At 53.0% G+C, this 19,696-nt stretch overlaps 1 protein-coding gene across 2 annotated transcripts in view; it reads right to left on the minus strand.

Annotated features, from left to right (window-relative positions):
• RBM19 (RNA binding motif protein 19) overlaps window positions 1-19,696 on the minus strand; it is a 149,023-nt gene that overhangs the window by 100,307 nt on the left and 29,020 nt on the right. For both annotated transcript variants that reach the window (XM_037816979.1, XM_037816980.1), the window contains exons 16-20: window positions 17,944-18,058; window positions 10,615-10,799; window positions 6,393-6,453; window positions 2,729-2,808; window positions 118-173 (exon numbers count right to left, since the gene is read on the minus strand). In XM_037816979.1, coding sequence (XP_037672907.1) covers window positions 118-173; window positions 2,729-2,808; window positions 6,393-6,453; window positions 10,615-10,799; window positions 17,944-18,058 — 497 coding nt within the window. The remainder of the gene's footprint in view (window positions 1-117; window positions 174-2,728; window positions 2,809-6,392; window positions 6,454-10,614; window positions 10,800-17,943; window positions 18,059-19,696) is intronic.

A 19,696-nucleotide genomic window follows, 5' to 3' on the forward strand; every position in this document is an offset into this window, starting at 1 on the left:
GGGGGTTGAACAGAGAGGACATTTAAAGGTCCATGAGATGCCACCCAGGGCAGGCAGTGTCAACAGCAGCCAAGGCTGATTCCCATCCTAGGAAAGGGCAGGACACGGAAGACTCACCGGATGGCTCTTTCCGAAATCCTCACTTCCAGCTTGTGGCCATCCACGACGTGACCCTGAGGAGAAAGACAACACGGCTCGTCCCTCTGCCCTCAGCAATACCCAGCAGCACTCTTGTCCTTCGACAGAGAAGAGCCTTTGCTGATGGAAAGCGGCAGAGGGAAGAGGGGGGACACTGGGGAGGGGGTGCCTACTGCCCCCCGGGCAGAGGGCTCCCTGGCACCAGTACAAAGGATGGCTTTTCTGTGAAACTGCTCGTGCCAAGGCCCAGGCAGCAGCTGGTGGGCACAGAGACCCAGTGCTCGGAGCTTCTCTCCGGCCATGAGTGGCCCTTAACCTTTAAACATGGAACTTTCCATCGTTTGTAAGCATTTCAGACAAAGTGAGCCCCTCAGGTCTGGCTTGCAGACAGAGTTTGGTTCAGTTTGTATACTCTTTAAAGAAAGTTCTGAATCAGGGTGCAGTTGCAGCTAAAGCCAGGCTCTGACTTCAGTGCCTTAAGGCAAAATGGGCGTATTAGCAAAACTACCCTGGAAAATCTCTTATGTTTCCCACAAAACATAGCACACATAGCCTTGTAGAAACAACACTGCATGGCAATATTACACATGCATGCACAGCAGTGTAAGAGCACACCCTGTACATGTACAAAATGGGATTTCACAGGGTCTTCCACTGTACGAGAAACAGACTAATGGATCTATAGAGGTGAATTCAAGTTCAATGAGCACATGACGTCTCATAAAAAAAGGCTTTCTGGTCTCTCTTAAAAGCAATACACACAAGAAGAAAACTAGAGAAGATCCTGTATTGTTGGGGCCACCTCCCTACGGGGCAGCCCCAGGCTGACAAGGCCCGGGTGCTGCAGGTTTGTTCTGGTGAGTGTGTGCGCCTGCCCGGCCCGGGGCCACCTGCGTTTGCAACCCTTGGTGCAGAGGACAGAGCCTTTCCAACTGGGGCCAAGGCCCCAGAGACCATTTTGAGCTGACCTTCCTCTCCCCAACCATCCCACCCAAACCCATCTCAGCTCTTCATGGAGAAAGCACATGCCAGAGGGGATCCTTCAAAATTCTATGGAAAGAATTGTACCAGCCAAGAGTAACCTAAATGTAAAAGAGAACTGCCCTGATTCTGGCTGGTATTTATAAATTCCCATAAACCCCCAAGGCCTTTCTCTTGCCCAGAAAACGCCCCTGTGACTGTCACCGGGTGGGGGTGGGGGGTCCCTCTAAATAGTTAAGACCCCGCAGGGGGATGGTTTCCCTGGAGGGGGCCCTTCCTACAGTGCACCCTAAGCACACCTCTCAGGGAGACGATGGGAGCCCAAATCAGCCCCACCTCAAGTTTACACCACCTGGCTCAGTGCCCCGCTTTCTGCATCACGCAGTTACACGGCATTTTGAATATGGTTTTAAGGAGCTGTTAGAGTTCCTGAAACCCTCCCACGGACTTGGGATTTAGAACCTGGTCGAGAGACATGATAATTAAAACCCAACCTCTCTGCGGTGTCACCTCCCGCAGAAGGAGGGGAGGCACGCGGTGGGGGGAGGCAGGTGGGGGAGGCAGGAAGATGGATGGGGCACATCAGCGAGGCCTGGCTTACTCTGGGGTGGTGACAATTCCAGGCCACTCCGCTCTCTGCAGCCCCAGCTGCCCTCATGATCTGTCCCTGGCACTCAGGGCCTAGCCAGCAGGCATCTCCTCTGTCCGAAGAGGACATTCAGTTTAGCCACTTTTCCCCATTTTTACCGCCTCCATCCTGGCCCCAGCCTGGACAATGTGCCGGTCTCCCACTGGCCCTCCTACAATCTGCTCTCCTCCAGGCAGCAGCCCGAGACTGTTTCAGGGCATAAATCAGGCCTTCCCCGACATGCTTGGAGCCATCTGATGGCACCCACTGCTAAGCCAGAGGGTGAATTCCAGTCCTTAAAACAGCCTACAAGATCTTTGGCCCTGCACACCTCTCTCTCTCCCTTATATCCTAATGCCCTCACCCCAAATCTCCCACCCCCACCGCATGGGCTTCTTTTTGCTTCTCCAACAGACCCAGCTCTCCCCTGCCTTAGTCCCTGCCCCAGAGCCTTTGCACGTGCTGCTCCCTTCTAGACGGATGTGCCCAGATCTTTGCACAGCTGCCACTTCCGGTTAGTTAAGTGTCCGCTAGACTGTCCCCTCCTCAGACCCTCCCTGCCCACACCGTCTCAGGCAGCCGCCCCCAGCCCGTCACTGCACCTGGTCTCGTATATTCACTCTGCCGTCTGCCATCTGTCTTCCCCTTGCCCCTCCCTTAGAACCGGGGTCCCCGGGAACAGTGAGTGGGTGCCCTTGTCTCTGGTGTACCGGTCTCCCCGGGCCTAGCCATGTTTCTGGCACAAATTGGGCCCTTGATAAATATTTTTGGGTTGAATGAACGTACTACAGAGACTATGAGGTGGGAAGGGGGTCCTTAATTTTTCTTGGCTCACAGCCCCCATGGAGAAGTGGAGAAAGTGACAGACCCAGGAAAATGTGTGCTATTTATCCACTTTTGCTCAACTTGGGAGGGCCAGCGGAACCCCCCACCTCCTGCCGACAGGCCTCCACAGACCTCGGCCCGAGAAGCCCACTTTACCTGGAGCTGCTTGAGGGCTTTCTGGGCTTGCTCTGGCTTCTTGTACTCCACGAATCCAAACCCCATGGAAAGCAGCGCTCCTAAAAGAGACGGAAATCAGGCCAGTGGGGTGGGTGGGGAGGGAGACGCAGATGAGCAGGTGGCCAAGTCCGGGAGGGCTCCGGTGGGCTGCGGGACCTTGGCTTTATTTTCTCTTTTCTTTCCACACCCCTCTTCATTCTCAAAAAGATTTCAGCTCCTGGCTTGCCCTTCCTTACCAGTCATCCTGAAGACTCAGCCAAGGAGGCCAAAGAGGTTATATAGCCACCACCTGAGGCCCTGATGACTATTAATTAACAGATGATTGACATGATAATTAACTTCATAATAGAATCCCGCCCCTGGGAGGATGAAGGAGCTGACAGGGATGACCACCCATGACAAGTGGCGAAAGCTCTACCCTGGCAGCCCCTGCACCCACAACTAACGTGCAAAACGAACATATGCATGACAGTCAAACACTCCCAAGACCGACTCTCTGCGAGTTATCTCTGACCATCCAATTCCCTTCAGTTCTTGCGATTCAGATCTAAAAGTCTGGAGGGGGGGAGCTACTACTGCATGATTCGGTCCCATCTGGATCCCGACTTGGAGGCAGCCAATAGACAGAGTTCAGATCAAGGGAGAGCTAAAAAATGTTAGCGGAGGTTTCGGTTCCTGCTTTCAAGTAGGCGTGTGTGTGTGCCTGTGTGTAATTAGCAGGGGAGGCAGTGCTTCATACAGAACTAAAAATAAAAGAACCCTAATGACATCTTGCCTTTTTGAAACAAAATCTGATGCCTCTCTTCTCTCTCAGCATTTTGTGCAGGTTTATTAATTTTATTCTTTTTTTCACAGCTGAACCCCAAGAGGACTGGTTAAGTCTGATGGATCTGAACAAGGCTGCAGACTGGCCACCTGTGACTCCCTTAGTGGGTCCTGTCCTGGCTTGTGGGGCCTCAGCCCCCGCCCCCACCTACCAGCCTCCATTTCCACTCCCCAGGCGGCCAGCAAACACCCGGGCCAAGGCAGCGGGACGCGCAGACGGGCAGGCAGCGCCACCCCGTGGGCACTTTAGACATTTGTTCTTCAGATACTCGGAAGTTCAGAGGATCAAAGTTTGTGGGGTAGGGGAAGGTGGTGCCGGTGGATGATATTTAAAAAATGCATGAAGATTTCAGGAAAGGTGAAGGTAAGAAAGCCAAGTTCACCTCCCTGGGCAGTGACCCTGCAGGTGCCCACTTGGCCCTCTGGGTTCTTGTTGGGTCTGGGTCAATGGGAAGCACCCATGGGAGACTGGAGGGTGGAGGAGAGGGGTGCTGGGGCATTTATTCCTTCCATGGGCCATTCTCCCATCTCCCCGCTTGGCGGGGTTCTGCAGGGGCCATGGCCAATCTGTACCCCCAGCTCCTGTGGGTGGCCCTTCATCCGTGGCTCCAGGTCTCAACCGAGTTCTGGTCATGCGACTTCCTCCCCATGCCCCTTCCGGCTTCCCAGGGGCCGGCGTTCTTCTGGAATGGCCTGCTGCCTTGGCATCCCCGGAGGTGCCCCCATCTCTTGGCAACTGGTCCCTTCATTACAGACATCTCTTCAAAAGCCTGAGCTGAGGGTGCTTTCTGTTTCCTGCTGCATGGTAACTAGAGCCCCCCAAGTTGTGAGAGCTGAGCCCCAGAGAACAGGGCTCTCAAACTGAGGCACTTGACAAGCAGAGTATTTATTTTAAGAGCTGCTTACTACCCTGAGAGATCAGTTAACTCTTGAAAGCTCACTGAAGAGCCCTCCTGGGGGTCAGAGGCAGGTCCCACAGGGCAGTGGGTTGCAGAAAGGCATGGTGACCCCCTACACCCCGCATGGCAGCACTGGATGGGGTGGTGACACCTCAGCCCACTGGCCTGATCACGCCCTCGCCCACGGGGATAACTTCTTTTCCTGAAATCCCCCGCAATTTATCCTTCATGTCATTAACTTGGTCCTTACCTGCCTTGCCTTGCCTCCCAAATGAGAATAAAAGTTTCTGGAGAACACAGACTCCCTAAATTCTAAGCTACGTGCCTGCTTAAAGCCCCCTGTGGCTCCCCACTAGCCCTGGGAAAAAGCCCAAACTCAGCATGGCATAGAAGCTGCCCAATGACGTGGAGGCTGCCTATTTCTTCAGGGGCCTCTCCTGCCTTTCCCGCATCCCCCGCCCTACTCCTGCCTCCTTCCCCTGCACTTGGGGTGCAGCCCCTGGAGCGCTCTGCCTCCCTTCATGCCCTGGGAAATGCCTCCGGCCCTTCGGGCCTCAGGCTGACGTGGAAGCCGCCCCCTCCCCGCCCTTGCTGGGCTCTGGCCCCCCAGGCTTCCCTATCGCACCCCCATAACTCTGCACCACAACCACCTGCTTATTCGCTTGTCCAACATGACTGAGCATTTCGGGGCAGGGACCGTGTCCCCTTCAGTCTTGAATCCAATGCATGCTTATCACCTGGCAGGCCCCAGGAACCGTGTGAGGAATGAGGGAAGAGCCGACGCCTCGGCCACCCAGCACTCTGCGTGCAGCAGGTGCACGGCCGACGCGTGCGGCATCCCTACAAATCCTGCCCAACAGAAGGGACTCAGGAGGGGGACTGCCTGGCTGCGAGAAAGCATGGCCTGCATCCCTCTCCATCCCCTGTGGGAATTCAGGGCTGGAGAGACTCATGACAAGCCCCAAGGACAATGGAAAAGTGAGCCTCAGCATGGCTTGGACACCCTCTGGCCAGCGAGGTGTGTAGCCAGTGACTGGGTGGAGTATTCCAGTTGTCCTATGTCTGGGTGATTTCCCTTGGAAAGGAAGAGGATAAAACCAGCATCGGTCATTTCCTAGGAAATTCCCAGAGCAGGGAGGTGCTGGGAGGAGGGAGAAGGTTCTGCTTCCAAACAGGGTCTACCCCACCTGCCAACTAAATTGCACTGCTCCGGACCCATCTCTGAGGGTTGGCGAAGGTGGCAAAGGGTCTAGGTTTAGAAGAATGTGACATGTGTGACTGTTCTACTGCAGATTAGGAGTCTCCAGGGACACAGAGGGAGGGACCACTTACACTAAGCCAAACCAGAGAGTTTTGGGGTGACCATGGTTCATAACAAAAGAGGACCTTCAAAATAAACTAGGAGAGCTAGCCACTCTCTGAATCATGTCCCCACAAAGGCATGTTCAGGTCCCAACCCCTGGTTCTGAGGGTGTGAACCCATTTGTAAATCGGACCTTTGAAGATGTCATTAGTTAAGGTGGCCCAAGCTGAATGAGGGTGGGCCTCAGTTCAATATGGCTGAAGTTCTTGTAAGCAAAGGAAACTGGACATGGGAGAGAAGCCACGGGGCGCAGCCGGAAGCGAGAAGTCAAGGGAAACCAGGGGAGAAAGAAGACAATGCCAGGTGCACTGCCACATGACAGAAAAGCCAAGGAACCCTCAAGATTGCTGGCAGCCCAAAGAAACCAGCCAGCCCGGGAGGACTCAAGCCTTCTAACCTCTGAAACCCTGAGCCAGTCAGTTCCTGTTGTTAAGCCAACCCATGGTACAGTATGTGTTTTAGCAGCTAGGAAACAAAAACACACTCCCTCCTCTTATCCAAAGCAACACAATTCCCTTTGGAATCATTTCTTTGACTTAGACTTCAGAAGGAATACCTGCTTTGTTCTTCTTCTTGGAAACGGAGCAGCTCTTCACCATTCCCACTTTGGAAAACACCTGGAAAAGAATGTCAACAGTGATTATTTCCAGGCTAATCCCGGACCCCTGTCTGGAAATGCAGAGGCCATGCCTCCAGCCCCAGGCCTGAGGAAGGTCAGACTAAAGCCCAGCTGGCACCTGGCCAGCGCTGACTGTGGCCAGGCCCGGGCCCAAGCTTTCCATGCATTAGCTCGGTTGGCGACTCAGAGGCAGGTTTTGTCATTATCCCTTTTCAGATGATGAAACCGAGTCTCAGAGGGCTTAGAGGCAGCCCCAGGGTCTCAGAGCCAGGAAGCGGTGGAGCTGAGGTTCGGGCCCCAGTCGGACACACTGCTCCCCCAACTTGCCATAATAACCCCTCGGGTTCCCCAAAACATTTCAAGGCACCAGATGATGGCCTACTTTTAAGTAACTTGGGCAGTCCCTTGGGGTTCCCCGTAATGGCAACTGGGCTGGTTTCTTGCTCCAGTTATAGAGGAAGAAACTGGGACACAGAACAGCCAAGAGAATTACCGAGGATCACACAATGGAGACGCTGGGCATAAATTTGGAAACGCAGTGTCTTCTCCCTCCCCAGCCCTGACCTTTCTCACTGCCCCCAGTACCTAACTTCAAAATAATTTTTAAAAGCTTTTTTTCAAAAATCACATTCTACTCTAATTTTTCCCTTTTCTTTTTCTGTCTCCCTTGCTAGAATCTCAAACCTGACCAGGGCAAAATCCCCGTGTGTCCTTGTTCACGGCTGCGCCTTCAGCACAGGGCCCAGGGAGCGGCAGGTGCCTGGAAATTGCACTGAAGAAAGGGGAGGGGAGGCTGAGGGCAATCCTGAGGAAGAGGCTGAGGCTCAGACAAGTACCACAAGCAGCAGGCGTGCATGAACTCATCTTCCAAGGGTCAAATGCTTTATCTGGGTTATCTCATCCATCCTAATTAATTCCTCAAAATAACCTTAGGAGTAGAGTAGGCTCTGTTAACATCTCCGTCTAACAGACGGGGAAACTGAGGCTCGGAATGGCTAAAGGACTTGCCCAGGGTTGCACCTTCAGCAAGGAGTGAAGCCGGGATCCAAGTGGAACCACAGCTCTAGACTCGGATGGGGGGCTGCTCCCCGCAGGGCCTAGAACCGGCTGTGCAACCTCAGGAAGTAAACCGACCTCTCTGAAGCTCATTCTTCATATCTGTAAATATGAGGAAACTTGACTAGATAATCTTGGCTGCACCTTCCAGCTCCAGACTCCTTTAATTGAGAGGATGCCCTTAGGCTGAAGCTTCGGTGTATCTCCCAGGAAACAACAATTCGTGACAGTGGCATTCCCATACGTGACCCAGGAGGGCCAGCACACCAAAAAACAATAAACTGTAAGTTGGTTTGACTTCTTTGAAGCTACACACCCTCTGCACACTACTAATGTGGGCCTGTGTTTAAAAAAGCAACAAAATACAACTGATCGAGGAAGTAGCCAAAGAAAAGTCCAAGGACGGACTTCCAATTGCTTAGTAAGTGGCTCCCTAAAAAGTGCTGCTTCTTGCGTCAGGATCTCTCCGCTGTCATGCGAGTTCTCTAACTGGCTCAGAGGCAGTCCCACCACAGAGACTCGGCCAGAGGGGCTCACCTCTCGCCTCTCACCTCTCGCACACCCAGCTGTCCACTCCACATATGCTGGTCTCCTTCCCATCCATCTACCACATTCCTGTTTCTGATTCTGGGACTGAGTGACACCCCCTACCCTCTGGACCCCACCGATAGAATTTCAGAGCTCAAAAGAATTTCTAGAAATCAATTAGTTCAATCCTTATGGCCATCTTCCTTTCCAGAACTATTTCAGGGCTGTCAGTCTGCTGGCATTCATTGATTAATTCATTTTAAAAAATCTGTGATGTGTTCCTTCTGCGCTAGCGTCAGTTTACAGGAGTGATGTGTCTCCCTGGCAGGGAGTTCCCAGGCCGGGGCATGGGGAGGGGGGACCTGCAGACCCTAATCCTCTATGGTCACAGAGGTGAGAGCTGGAACCGGAGGCCAGTTCCTTCTAGAAGCCCCCCAGCCCCACTCAGTGCAGCGCTCACTTGGCCCTTAATGAACACCTACTCGGAGTCCCCAATTCTTTTACCCTCTGCTCTATTCACATAAATGCAAAAACCTCACCCCATCTAGGGATTCCAGCCAGGGGGCTGCCCCTTCTTGAAACTAAATCACCAATGAGTCTTCTACATACTTCCACCAGCCAGGAGGATTGTGTTGACATTTATTTGGGGTTGATTTATATCACAGAAACAATTTGGGGGAGATTGTTTTCTAAATATACAACCGTAACACTGACTACAGCTTTTCACATTCTGATGCCTCCCTAGATATTCTGAAGTGCCCCCTTACAGGCGTGGGGGTGCCCCCTCCCTGGCCTCAAGGCTGCTTCTGCGACTGCTCAGGCTCCTCCTGGGCTGCTGGGCACCCCCCTGCCCCCAGCACTCAGCCCCTGCCTCGCCTGCTAAACATACTCTACCCATTTGCAACTCACAGACTTGGTTAAACTCAAAGTGTACTGGGCATCAGCTGGGATGAAACCAGGCAAAGCCGATGAGGCCAGTGATGGGGGAAGCCACAAAGGACACTCCCACCCACATTAGGAGAGGGGCTGGTGGCGCTCCTGCCTGCACGGATAGCGAGGGAGACGTGCACAGCCCCAGAGCCGAGTGGGAGTGCCCAGCAAGGGACACGCTTGGCAAAACCTTGAGGGATCAGCTCCAGGGGTCCTGGGGTTCTGCCCAAGGCAATCTACCTTTCCTGCCGGTGGATGTCCAAACAGCCCCTAAGCAGCCAGCAAGATGACACAGTTCACTGGACAACAGAAGCCGCTCTGGTACGGGAGGGGCTGGCTGAAAGAAGGGGCTGTGGGGTCAGGTGGACCTAGACTTGAACTTGGCTCAACCACATATCAGCTGCAAGTTCTTGGGTGCTGCTGCTTATGTCTTTCTGAGCCTGCATTTCCTCAACTGCAAGACGATGCTAATAGTTCAGCTAACAATGTGGCTGTAAGGAGTAAATGTGATAATCCATGGAAAAGGCAACACTGGGGACACAGGAAGCCCTTAATAAATGCTAGCTGGTATTTCTATGGGTCATTCATTCACTTCCCCAATGAATAATCACTGACACTGGGTATGTGTCAGACACTCTTCTAGGTGCTGAGAAGAGAACAATAAACAAAAGAGACAACAACCTCTTCTTCCTGGACCTTATATTCTACTACGGGAAAACAGACATTAGAAGAAATGAGTACATTTCCTCATATATTACAAGGTCATCGGTGCTATGGAGCAAGACCCTGGAGGGAAAGAGAAGGGTTGTGGGGAAAAGAGCGGCAATTTTCGATATGGTCGCCAGGAGAGGCCTCCTTGCTCAGGTGGTGACATCTGAGCAGCAGGTGAGCGGGCAGCATAGGATGCAGCCATCTGCATTTCTAGGGGAAGAGCACTGCAGACAGGGGGAGCAAATCCTGAAGGGCATGGCTGGGGGCACACAGGGTGTTGTCTAGAAAAAGCAGGAAGCCATGGGGGAACTGTGGGGACACGGCAACTGGCAGAAGTCAGGCTGGTGAGCAGGGGCAGACGCTGCAGGACGCTGACCAAAAGGGCCTGAGCTGCTGGTGTTCTGAGCAGGGACAAGTCAGCCTTAACACAATCTGCCCGGCTGCTGTGCTGCAGACAGGAGTGAGGGGCAAGGGCCGACACGGGGAGACCTGGTAGGAGGCTACTGCGAGAATCCAGGTGCGGGATGATGGCAGCTCAGACCACGGGGCAGAAGGGTGAGAAATGGCTGGATTCGAGATGCAGTCTGAAAGTGGCACCAACAGATTAGCCGATGGACTGGACATGTGGTGGGAGGGAAAGAGAGGAATCAGGAAGGACGCCAAGGCGTGTGGCCTGAGCCAAAGGGAGGATGGGGCTGCCATTTGCTGAGAAGGGAGAACCTTCAGCAGGAGGGGGTCACAGGGGGTGGGGGAGGTCAGGAGCTCAGCCCGGACGTGTTCCAGTTGAGATGTCTAGTAGGTAGTTGCTAGTTGTTGAGAACCTACATGTTAACACAGTCACTTTCTAGGTGATGTGTGAAGGCAGAATAAATGCAAGAAATTTACCAGCATCCCACATCCCCAACTGTTCCTCATGTCCTGATAAATCACTCACTTCCTTCAGAGTCTCCTCCGTTGTGTCAAAGTTGAGGTTCTTAATAAAGAGAGTGCACCCTGGAAGGCTCTCATCTTCATCCTCCTCCTCCTCCTCCTCCTCCTCTTCCGTCTTTGCTGCAGGGCTGTGTGCTCCCTCCTCTGTTGACTTGTCACCTTCTGGTGTCTTGCTGTCTGGTGCAGGGGCTGCAAAACACACATTGATTAAACAAAGTCTTCTCTGCCTGGATCTCGGGGTCTAAAGCCTGCAGCCTGCCAGGGCCCAGGGGTTCTGCTTCCAGAGGCAGCATCGGGAATGGACGCTGCAACTCCCATCTGGCTCTGGGTGTCCGCAACTCCTGAGGGAACAACGGTTTCCAAGAGAAAGGAATACGAAACGGACTAAAAGTATGGGCCTTAAACTGGACTAAACCACACTAATTTGAACTCCCAAATAAATGACCATAAGAACTATTTCACTGAATCGTGAATCTGACCAAAATACTTTATTTTCCCTCAAAAACCAACACTTCATGAACTTTCAAACTAAAAGGTGACTTATAACTTTCCAAAAATAACCTAGAACATTCTAAAGACCCCTTGAATCTAAAGGATATTACCTTCCATTAAAATTCCCATTACATGTTACTTCAGGGAGCACATAAAAGATAAAAGAACATGATGCTATCTACACACAAAAAAATATTAAATTCAGACTTAGGCATAATAGTGAAAAATTGGAAAAAAACCCACACTATATATATAAACAAATGGGAGATCAGGAAAGCTATAGAACCATCAAAGCTGGAATAATATGTAGCCATGAAAAATGACATTTCTAAAGAATGTTTGATGACATGGAATGATGCTCATGATAAATAAAAATAAGACAAAAATTAAGATACAAAACTTAATGTACAATATAACTCCAATTATGTTCTGCAAACACAGTTTGTGAGAAACACACACTCATACACACACAAGAAGAGATAACCAGAAGGACACATACACAAGGAACCTGGTTATTTCTGGAAAATGAATTTCAGATGGTTGTCGTTTTATCCTGTCAGCTCCACCCTGCGTATCACCCCCACTTTGAAGGAACAGCATTTCACAAAGATGGAAGAGCAAAGGGGGACCCTGGGAGGGCTGGGAGCAGGGCAGCGTTCTGCTGTGAAGTATGTTCAATCTAATCCAACCCCCTAATTTCCCCAGGTAACACAGTCACGGCCTGGGTACAGACCCCCCTTCTGTCTGTCCCACCTTCTTCAAAAGGGTTATCAGGCCGTGTACTTGCACCCCTGCCCCACCAACTTCGCTATTTCCGAGCAGGTGGACGCCTCCACCTCTGAAAATTTAAACCCTGCACACCCTGGCGGGCTGAGGCCCCAGCAAGGCAGCTCTATGTGACTCTTGGAGGCCACCGAGATGGCCCCACGCCACAGTCGTGGAAATGACCCACCTCCCCCACAGACACCTGCGCTCAGTGCAAACTTCTGTTTGACCCAAAGGGGCTTTCTGGAGTTCAAATGTATCCCCCAGACTCGGCGCCAAGCACCAAAACCAGTTCCCTGCCCTTTTTGATACAAGCCCAATGCTTTCAAGTCCTAATTAAGCTTCAACCACTTTGTCATAAAACAACCCTTTTAAGCCCTAATGGAAACAGCTACAGTGATAATGTTTCTCTTTAACATCAGTGGAACATGTGTGGAGGTGAAACCAGACTAGGACAAAAAGGAGAAATTTCCATAAAGGCTCCGCCCCCACCCCAGAACTAACACAATTACCCAACCAGGGACGCCGTGGTGTGGCCATTTGTACTTAAAACCCAACTTTCAAAGCAAAGCCGGGCAAAAAAGTATTACTAATGAAGGGGAAGACAAGCTATGCAAAGTAGCTGCGACTTCGGGTCCTGAATGACAAACTTCAATAGAAATGAAAACCGAGACCTTCAGCAGGGAATGATTACTTCCACCCCACGGACTCTCCCTGGCATTGAACATCTCAGAGATGAAAGGAGAGAGGAAGCAACCCTCATTCGATTCCCTACTATGCGCCAGGCTCTTAGATGCCTTAAGTATCCTCTCTCATTAATGCCCACCAATGCCACATTGCAAAAAAAAATGGGTCGTCCCAGTAAAGCTCAGGAGGCTGCTGCATCGAAATCCCAAATTCCAGGCACCTTTGGGTTGGCGAGAGAGATTCGCCGGACATGAAAATAAATTTCCCATGGAGAAAAGTTTTGGGGATGGTGGTGAATGGGAGAGCTCCTGGGCAATTTAAAGGGTTGGCTCCTTCTCGGGCACTGGTCTACTGAGAAGGTCATGTGGCAAGGTCAATCCCCTGGGCCTAGATGCTCAGCTCTTTTGAGAGAAGCTGAAAACCCAGCTTTTCATAGAAAAAACTCCATTTTACATCTCGGCAGCTAGCTCAACAGAATGTGATTTCTGAAGTAGGTCAATAAACCAACCCACCCTTTGGGGCCTCCGTGCTCTGCTCCCGCCTTCAGCCTACCCAGGAGGAAGGAAAGAGGGGACCGTGAGGACTGGCACCACACTAGTGGGGCCCTTCTGGCTCCCCTCCTTTCTAAGAAGTTGACCAACACCCCTAAACCCCAAATCCAGAGGTACATCCCACTTGAATGAAAGACGGGCTCCAACGCAACCTGGCCTTCTTCCAACAGCTCAGGCCCTGGCTAAGTCCAGAGATGTCTTTCCCTACACTTGTGTGTCCACAGCAACAACCTCTCTGCATCTGTAACTCGAAGCTGGAAGAACTAGCAAGACAAGGGCTGGAAAAAGGGTCCATGGAAAACTGGAGGCAGGGAGGCCCAAAGATAGCAGTCCGGAGGCAGCACAGAACTGTAAAAGCCTTAGAAAGAGAGCCTCAGGGGGCTGCCATTTCCTAGCTGTGGCCTCAGGCAAGCTATTTAACTTCCACCTCAGCATCTTTGTCTATGAAATGGGATTTCACACACACACACACACACACATACACACACACACACCCCTGCACTCTGCTGGGTTGTTCTGAAATGCAAGTGTCCACCACTCTCTTTGCCTGCCTGGTCCCTGGTGCAGGGCCCCAGCATCCTGGTCTGGATGACTGAGCAGCCTCCCCACCGGCCTTCCTCAGGGCCTGGCCCTGGCCCGGCCTCCTCACGCAGTCAGCAACTCAGACCTGTCCCCTGTCCTCGCCCTCCCTCTCAGCTGCAGTGGCGCCAGCCTTTGCTCTGCCCTCCCAGCCTGCTGAGCTCCTTCTCACCATGAGGCCTTTGCACTTGCTGCTCCCTCTGCCCTCTCTGCTCAGCTCCCATCAGCACCTGGGGGCCCCACCCAGGCCCAGTCAGCCACTTGCTGCCACATCCCTGGCTTCCTCTTCCAGGGCACCTGGCCTGTTCTGAAAGCACCTCAGGCATCAGTTGACTGCTCTGTGTCTAGAAGAGGAGCTCCATGAGGACGGCCCCAAGTCTGACTTCGTCACCACTGTAGCCCAGCGTCTAGCCAAGAGCAGATGCTCTGGAAATATCTGTGGACGATGACTGTGCCAGGCACTCAGTCGGTGCTCAGCAAATGGCACTTATGCTCCAGAGGCAGCTGTGGGGTTCAGGGCCGGGAGTGAGCGTCTGATAAAGAACAGTTTCATTATTCTCGACATCACCTACTGCCCACACTGCCAGCGGGACCTCGGTGGGCGCTCCAGGGGAGAGGTGGGGAACCCCTAGCGGGAAGAGCTTCTGCTCCCCGCAGAGCCACACCAGGGCGTGCTGTGCCCACGCCGGTGTGTTCGGAGACAGGTGGGGACGGCCGAGAGCCAAGGTGGAAAAATCAAAGGTCACTTTTGAAGTACTGCTGCTCCCGGCCCCAAGCGGGGAGACAAAAGAAAACGAGCAAGAAAAAACAAGGTACTATGAAACTCAAACAGATATTTGCCAACAAAAGCATCAGGAACCAGAAAAAGAGGGAAGTAAGAAAGAAAGCAGGGCTGGGCCAGGGGCTGGGGGTGGGAGGGGCAGGGAGAGGCAGGGGAAAACACGCTTCCATCCAGAGTCCGCACAATAAAATCCAGTCACGCACAGCCACCCGGGGCTCTATTATAATCAGGCCGCAGAACCGACTGTGGACCCCCCCCCCAACTTCCCGGCTGGGGGGCGCTGGAGGCTGGCGGCAAGGCTGTTATCAGTTGCAAGCAGCTTTCCAGGACCTCCCCCCACTCAGAGCCCTTTATCTGGAGGTGAGGGTCTTGGTTGTGGGGAGATAAAACACACTCCCCCCTCCCTAGGGACTCGTGCAGAGAACAGGAGGGCTTTTCAGAAAGGAAAGGGGGGGGGGTGGGTGCATGGAATAAAAGTGCAGCCCCCTCCCTTCATGTCCTCCTTCCTTCTGTGCCTGGGAAGACCCAGGGCTCAGGGGCTGGCTGAGACCCCAGCCCTCGCCCCGTGGCGACAGGGACTGGGGATGGGGATGGAGGGGTGGGAGGAGCAGGCAAACGGATCAGCGGAGGACCAAGGAGGGGACTGTGGGGGGAGCCGTGTCAGTGGGGGAACCAAAGGGGCTGAGAAAGACCTCGAGGTCAGCCTGTGGGAATCCGCCCGACGTGGGGACTCGGCAGGACTCGAGGTGAGCAGAGTCTGGCGGTCCCAGAGCGGCCGGCCTTGGGTCCACTTCTCCCGGCTCCACCGCCTCCGCTGTGTGAGTCCCTGTCCGGCCCGGGAAACCAGCCCCTTGGAGGGGCAGAGTCTGAGCTCAACACCAAAACGTGGGCCTGGGGAGCCAGGGGCACTGGGGGAGGGCGGGGAGCACTCTAACTCCAGGTTCGTGAGCACCCTCACAGTGCTCCAGAACATTCTCTGACTACCCGTGGCATCTCAGCCGCACCCCGCCACACACACACCAGCCAGGAGCTCCTGGGGTGGAGGGTCTGTGCTCAGCTGATCTCGGTCAGCCCAGCTCAGTGGCTGGGGCAAGGCTGGTGCCAAGTAAACACTGGCTGAGTTAAGGACCATCCGGGGAGGCTCCTGTCACTGAATTAGTGATGGCGTCAGTGACGGTGATTTGCAGCCTCCAGAGGCAGGTATGGTGATGGGCCCCATTTTACAGATGCAGAAAGGGAGCCTGGGGACAGGCCTGCCCACCCGCAGGGCTAGGAGAGAGTAACCAGGACCACTGGCCACAGGGCATCAGTGATTTCCCAGGAGCCCTACGCCAGAGAACTCATGAGCACAGGGCCCAGAATGAAGCAAGTGCAGCGTCCACCCTAGCGTCCACTCAGCACACACTGACGGGGCACTTTCCGGGGGCTTGGAACACGGGGTGAGCAAGGCAGACGAGGGACCTGCCCTGTGGATGGACATTCTAGAGGGAGAGAAAGACAGACACAAAAGAAATGAGCCCATTCACAACACAATTCCAGGGAGCACTGAGGGTAAGAAGAGGTGGTGGGAGTGGTCCTTACCGTCGGCACTCGTGCCCTGCTGCTGGGCTAGCAACTGAAAACAGACCTTCAAACATTGCCAAGCACCTACTGTGCGCCAGAGGCGTGGGACACAAATGCAAGCATGACACAGCAAAGAGAGAGGCACATTTATGCATGCACACCTGCAACCAACATCTACTGAGCACCCAGTCCTCAGTGCCCCCACTCTGGGCCCAGGCACCCAGCAGTGAACGAGCCAGCCCCATCTTGCGCTCGGCACTCTGGCAGAGGAGGTGGATACCAGACAAGTAAAACACAAACGAGGAACCAGAGTAAATACACATCATGGTGAACATTACAGAGAAAAGGAGAGCGCCACCAGGCACTCAGTGTCACATGGAAGCGGGTGCCTTGGGAGGCAACGTGCCCGAGCTTCCCGCCTCCTGCCATGCCCAGAGCAGGGTGGAAAACTCCTGGGCTGGATTTGTTTCTAGGACCCACAGCGTTCTCGGGGCCCCTCGATCCTGGCACATCTTTGTGCTTTAACGACAGACTGGCGTTAGGCTAAAAGGTATTGCTCAACATCTGCTGTAGGAAGTGAAAACTAAGGCAGCTGATGATTTCGGTGAGGGGGCAAGTTAAGAACAAATCAGGTGGATGATTGTATGATTTGTGAATGTATCTCAATAAAACTGAATTGTAAAAAAAGAGCAAAGCATTCATATATATATATATATATAAAAGAACAAATTAGAACTATATAAGAGAATTATTTTTGATGGGGACGCACACAGGCTTTGAAGGGAGCCCTAGTCAAATCTGTGGACAAAGCTCATTCACCCACAGGGGAAGGCAAGGGGCTTCAGAGAAGTTGTATGCCAATAAGTGCTAACCCAGTGACTAGAGATGGCTTTCAGAACCTCAAAGAGCAAAAAAAAACTGACTGATTTTACTTCCCAACTGCAACAAGGCTTCAGAACAGTGGTTCCTAAACGCCTGTGTCCCGAATGGGCTGGTCCTGCGGGCTTTCCGGAGATAAGAAACACGGCTGACGCAGCGAAGTGTGCATGCGGTGATGTTACCCAATTTAAAGAGCTGTTCTTTATGCTGAGGATTTTGCTCCCCCACCCCCCTACTTTTTTTCTCTTGGTCAAACACCCTTTTATGGGAACAATGGAGATGGGAGACAGAGGACTTATTTTAATAAATTAAACAACTGGTAACCCTATGGGGGGAGTTACAAGTGGGCAAAATGTTAATGTCTGGGGGAAATGACTAATTTTTCTAAGTCTTTGATTCTCAAAGATGTGGTCATCCCCCCAGACTAAGGCTCTCAACTGGGTCTGCAACGCCCCTGGGGGCATTTGGGAATGGGTATTTCAGGCTGTCACAGTGACACTCAGTGGGCAGGGCCCAGGGATGCTACATGTCCTGGCAGTTTGCAGAACCATCCTGAACTAGGAAGACCTGTCCAGCTTCAACCGGTGAGGGCACCCCCTGCCACTCACCCAAACTATGAAGCATGAGGCGGAGCTGCTCCTCTCCCTCCTCCCCTACCCTCCCTCTCCCCTCCCCTCCCCTCCCCTCCTCCCTTCCTTTCCCCTCCCCTGCCTTTGCAGACATCGGACACCAGAGGGCGCTGTGCCGCGGTCCACATGTGACTTGCTCTATTTTGAATCCCTATTAATTTTATTTTTTTCCCTTTAATACCTTCAATTAACAATGTAAAAAGTTGGCTACCTTATGCTGCACTCACAATTTTTATGCTCTTATTTTTTGAAGGAAATTTTCACACACCCATAAAATCCAAAAGTCGGAGACCCAGGCTCCATAGGATGGATAAAAACTTTCAGCTGATGAGCGTGCTGCCCCTCGCCCTCCTTCCTTCCCTCCTGGCTCAGTCCCCAGACACTCTGATCTCAGGCCCGGCTCTTACCGGTTTCTGGCTCTGCCTTGTCCCGTTCCACATCTCTGGGCTCTTTGTTCTGCGGGGCTGAGCTGGAGAAGACGCCCATTGGAGCCCATTCCAGATACAGGGGGACGTGATGAAACTGCAGAGACAGAGGTTTCAGCATGTGGGTCCACGTCACAAGCCTCGTCCCAGCACCAGGCTGGGAAGGGACTTGGTCCCATCAGACAGACAAGGAGCCCGAGAGCACAGTTGATTCACCCGAGGATCAGAGCTGGGGGGAGGAAGAGGAGCACAGTCGAGAAGCCCACGTGCTGCCCGACCCTGAGAACACTCCGGAGCACCCCTGCAGCATCCCTGGGCCCAGAGAAGGGTCCCAGTCTCTTGGCATGGGACATACAGCAGCTCCAAGGCTCCCTCTGTTTCTAGTGAGAGTATGAACTGGGAAGCGGGATAAGGGGAACAGATAGGGTGCAGCTCTCCTGGAGGCAGTGCAGTATAGAACTTAAGAGAACAGCGTTCGCTCTGTGTCCCTCCTACTCTTACCTGTAGCATATGTGTGTATACAACTGCAGTTTTTTTTTTTTAAAGGATAAAGAAGATGCTGACGATAGCTGCCTCAGGAAAAGACAACTGGGTGGTGCAGGACAGGGGTGGGAGGGAGTACACTGCACACGAGTGTGCCTATTACACAAGGCTTTGGAAAGAGCACCTGTGGGGCAGCCTGGGGCCCACAGCTGGCTGCAGCACCTTTTAGCCGTGTGGCCTTGGGTCACTGCATCTCTTGGGGCCTCTGTTTCGTCTGCAAAATGGGGAGCAATAGTGGTGCAGAGAGGAGTCAGGGAAGCAGAAACTGTGTTAGACCCACACGGGAGGTGGCTCGGCGGCTGCTCTGGAACCAGGGCTGGTGCCCGTTGCTCACGCTTCACCAGGAGCCTCTGGGTGATGCACGTCTGCTCCCAAAGCAGCAGAAGGACAAAGGGAAGGCATCCACGTTCCACTCACAGGAAGGGGATGCCCAAGCTCACTCAGGGGGCCCACCCAGAGAATTCTCCTCTGGGTCAGGTACCAACCCACTTCCTGGCAGTGAACTGGGCATACTGGGGACTATTACGAGGCTGAATGGGAGAGGATGAGAAATGATTCCCTTGTCTGCAAATCCTGCACCTAAGGATGTCACTGGGGGGAACCAAGGCCTGCAATGCATGGCAGTGCCTGATAAACAGAAGCTGCCTGTGGTCAACTGCATGGCAGCTCCAAAAAGGTCCACGTTCTTAGCCCTGGAACCTGTGCACATGACCTTATCTGAAACAGGGGTCTTTGCAGAAGTCATTAAATTAAGGATCTCAAGATGAGGCCTGGGTGATCCGGTGGGCCCTGGATCCAATGACATGGGTCCTTATAAGACACAGACAGACACAGAGAGAAGAGACACTCTTGCAAGGACAGAGGCAGAAAACAGAGTGACATGGACGCAAGCCGAGGACCACGTGGGGCCACAGAAGCTGGAGGAGGAAGGAAGGGGCCTTCCCTGGAGCCCCCAGAAGGAACATGGCCCTGCTGACAACTTGCTTTTGGACCTCCAGCCTCCAGAACTGTGAGAGAAGTTTCTACTGTTTTAAGCCTACCCAGCTTGTGGTCATTCATTAGAGCAACCACAAGAAACTAGACGGGAAACAGGCGATGGCCCCACCTACAGAAGTGACTCTACTGTCAAAGGTACACAGGATCAAAAATACAGAATGATGGTCCAAATTCACACGGGATAGGAAGCTGAGGG

This window comes from Choloepus didactylus, chromosome 23 (genome assembly GCF_015220235.1).
Source record: "Choloepus didactylus isolate mChoDid1 chromosome 23, mChoDid1.pri, whole genome shotgun sequence".
NCBI lineage: Eukaryota > Metazoa > Chordata > Mammalia > Pilosa > Megalonychidae > Choloepus > Choloepus didactylus.